The sequence below is a fragment of the Caenorhabditis briggsae genome (genome assembly GCF_000004555.2).
Source record: "Caenorhabditis briggsae complete genome, chrIV, whole genome shotgun sequence".
Taxonomy (NCBI): domain Eukaryota; kingdom Metazoa; phylum Nematoda; class Chromadorea; order Rhabditida; family Rhabditidae; genus Caenorhabditis; species Caenorhabditis briggsae.
This window is the reverse complement of record NC_013487.2, coordinates 889,830-893,172: the sequence shown is the minus strand read 5'-3', so window position 1 is coordinate 893,172 and position 3,343 is coordinate 889,830. Positions and strand designations below refer to the sequence as shown.

The window sequence follows — 3,343 nt, the reverse complement described above, 5'->3', positions numbered from 1 at the left end:
CTAGGTTTCTCACTGAAAATCCTCGTCCCTCGGCGGCACCTTTTTTGAATTATCTTCCTTTTCAACGCCGTTTTTCGGGGATTTCGGATTTTCTTTGAATTTTTTCGCGATAATATTTGAAAAATAGATAAGTTTTAACACATTTTAATGCAATAAAAATTTCTGGTCGGAGTCCCCCTTTGAAAACTAATAGATAGCTCTTAAAATTTCCAACAATTGCCTATAAAAATCAACAAATTTTCAGTACCACGAATTCGTGGATCGCCAAGTTGAAGACGCGGAGCTCAGCGATCAACTCGATGACGCAATGACAAGCACTGTTTTGACGCCGATGGAAGTTGAAATTCGAAAATTGGCGGCCAACGCGTTCAAGGATTATATCAATGGAAGTTTGAGGTGGGCTTTGAAGTATACTTGAAATATGGCATACATTGAGGAATTCGAAAAAAATTGCCGATCTTTGAAATTTTTGAAATTCCGAAATTGTCTGAAAATTGGAATTTTCTAGAACCCATCTGCTCTACTCTGAGGAATGGGATCAATACGACAAGCATCAACTGGAGATTTTGGGTCCGGATCATGGTATGGAAGTGGAATGGGAGGAGTTTACAGAGGAGGAGCTGGCTGAAAATGCTGAAAAAGAGAAACTAGCGAAAGAAGAAAGGGAAGAGGCTACGGGAATAAAAGAGGATGATACACCAAAGTACGAGAAGAAGTTGAAACGATTCATTGCCAAAAAGAAGTACGAGCCAGCCAAATATTATGGATTTTCGCATCTTTTGAGACTAGTCTGCAACTTTCATACACTTTTGCTCACTGCGAAATATGAGAAGGGACCTCAGCAGGTGGGTTTTTGAACTTTTAAGAATTTTGAAATATGCATCAAAAGCGCTCTGGAGCCCGGGTTCTGGAGAGATTCTAACTTACGAAATTTGAAATTTTCCAGATCATCCTATCTGGAATCAATCCATTCATCGAGTACATTACTAAAAATTGGGCGAAATTTCACAAAAAATTGACCAACGCCGGTGGACCAAGAAGATCGAGAAACGCGAAATGATTGGAATTATTTTAACCTATTTTTTATATTTATTTTCAGAATTTTTTTGTCTGAAAAATTTGCAAAGTGTTTTGTGAATAAGCGAAGTTATTGATTATTTTTCTAATAGTAAGCCAATGTTTAATTAATTATTTGGGTCAAAATGGAGCTTCTGGTTTATTACTGTAGCTGGATGGATTACTTTAGCTTCATATGGATTACGGTGGCTTCATCTAGATTACTGTAGCTAGCTAGGTTTCGATAGCTTCAGCTAGATCACTGTCCCAACCTAGGTTACTGTAGCTATCTGGATTACTTTAGCAGGAGATTTTTCGTAGTTTTTTTGTAGCTAGAGTATGCATTCTACCGTCACGGTGTACAACGCTTAATGTCACTCTGCGTACAGCTGTCGTCCTCGCCTTTATGTATGCAATCGGGCGTGCGCTTTCTCTTTGCCCGCGTAACTCAGTCGGTAGCGGCGCCGCATCCTCAATCATCGCCCTCACATGTTCAACTCCTCGAGGAGCATCTTTGAACGGAATTTCGAGAACATTATTTTTTTTTCATGTCCCCCCACCTTTAAAGCGGTTTAATAGGAATAGTGAAACTGGAAATTTTCGAAAACCCAAAAATGAGACAATCTTGGTGATACAGTAATCCTACAGTAATCCATCCACATTCAGTCCTCTAACTAGCTAGTTGGACTATTGTAGCTTTATCTAGATTACGGTAGCTTCAGCTGGATTACTGTAGCTTTATCTAGATTACGGTACCTTCAGCTAGATTACGGTTTCTTCAGCTTGATAACAGTAGCTAGCTGGATTACGGTAGCTCCAGCTGGATTACTGTAGCTAGCTGGACTACTGTAGCTAGCTGGATTACGGTAGCTTTATCTAGATTATGGTAACTTCATGTAGATTACGGTAGCTTCAGCTAGATTACCGTAGCTAGCTGGATTACGGTAAATTCATCTAGATTACGATAGGTTACTGTAGCTTTCGCTAGATTACTTTAGTTTTATCTAGAACACGATAGCTTCATGTAGATTAAGGTAGCTTCCGCTGGATTACTGTAGCTTCATCTAGACTACTGTAGCTTCATCTAGATCACAGAAGTTTCATCTAAATTAAGGTAGCTTCGGCAAGATTACTGCATCTTTAGCTAGATTACGGTTGCTTCATGTAGATTACGGTAGCTTCAGCTGGATTACGGTAGCCTCACGGACAAAATTCTGAGAACAAAATCTTCAAAGTTAAAAAAATTCTACAGTAATCTAGAATTTATTGGACAGCTAATGAAAAAAATGCACAATGAATGAGAGAGAGAGAGTAAATGACAATTTAGGATTTAAAAATTTTTTTAAATTGGAACTTTTTTCTCTAGATACCGGTTTTTCTTGGGTTTGGGGAAAGGGGTCGAAAAATAAAAATTCATATAATTGAGCATTGAAAACGGGGAAGAAAGTGAAAATGGGGGAACAGTTTGAAAGAGAAAGCGGGGGGCGGGAAATTCAAAAATTCAAATTCTAGAAAGTTCTAGACCCAACTATCATCAACATTATTGCCATTGCCGCCACGTGGCGATGGTTGTTTTTGGACCGAAGCATAGACGGGACCACCAGAATTAGGCACCTGATCGTAACGACGTTGAATGGTTTGTGACGTGGCACTGGCCGGGCGGTTCGCTGAATTTGGGGTTACGGTAGACCGATGATGATGGTCCATGGTACCGTAACCGCCACCAGAGGAGAGGGTCTCGTCGAGATTGTGCATTGATGGGCGTTCACGACCTTGGGATGAGATTGGACGAGCTAGGGTGGATGAGTCGCCTCTGGAAATTTTTATTTTTTGAAGAATTTTGAATTTGAAAAACCTCAAAACGTTGAGATTTCCCAACTTTTTCGATGCATTAGGCAATATGCTTTTTGACAACTAATTTTTCAGAAATCTCAAAATTTCAAAAATTTCCAAAAATTTCAAAAACTCACTTTCTCGGGCCTAACGAGCAAAAGTCAGCTTCCTTGAGACCGGACCGCTTGAATCCATCTTGAAGTTCCTTATGTTGCCACATCACATACAGTACCTGACTGGCGTACCGGGCCACACGATGAGAGTATGTTGGATAGTTACGCGAGAGGAAACGCAGTTTGTCGGTTCCTGCAAAAAAATACATTGAGTTGTCAAATGAGCAATTCAGCCAAAAAAAGTAAAAAACTTCTACTAATTTTGATACTGCATTTTTAGGTTAAATCACTTAAATGAAGCAGTTATCACGAATTTCATCACTATTCTTTAGATACCGTAA

General features: G+C 39.5%; 2 protein-coding genes across 2 annotated transcripts in view; one reads left to right on the top strand and one right to left on the bottom strand.

The window, feature by feature from the left end:
* Window positions 1-1,060, top strand: part of CBG13694 — a gene marked incomplete at both ends in the record, with an annotated part of 2,716 nt that extends 1,656 nt beyond the window's left edge. Inside the window, 3 exons of the mRNA XM_002632420.1 lie at window positions 245-396; window positions 509-845; window positions 947-1,060. Of these exons, the coding sequence (XP_002632466.1) occupies window positions 245-396; window positions 509-845; window positions 947-1,060 (603 nt within the window). The remainder of the gene's footprint in view (window positions 1-244; window positions 397-508; window positions 846-946) is intronic.
* A 1,514-nt stretch (window positions 1,061-2,574) lies between these two features.
* The window catches only part of Cbr-jac-1, a gene marked incomplete at both ends in the record, with an annotated part of 27,784 nt that continues 27,015 nt past the window's right edge, over window positions 2,575-3,343 (bottom strand). The window contains 2 exons of the mRNA XM_002632419.2: window positions 2,575-2,869; window positions 3,027-3,195. Of these exons, the coding sequence (XP_002632465.2) occupies window positions 2,575-2,869; window positions 3,027-3,195 (464 nt within the window). The remainder of the gene's footprint in view (window positions 2,870-3,026; window positions 3,196-3,343) is intronic.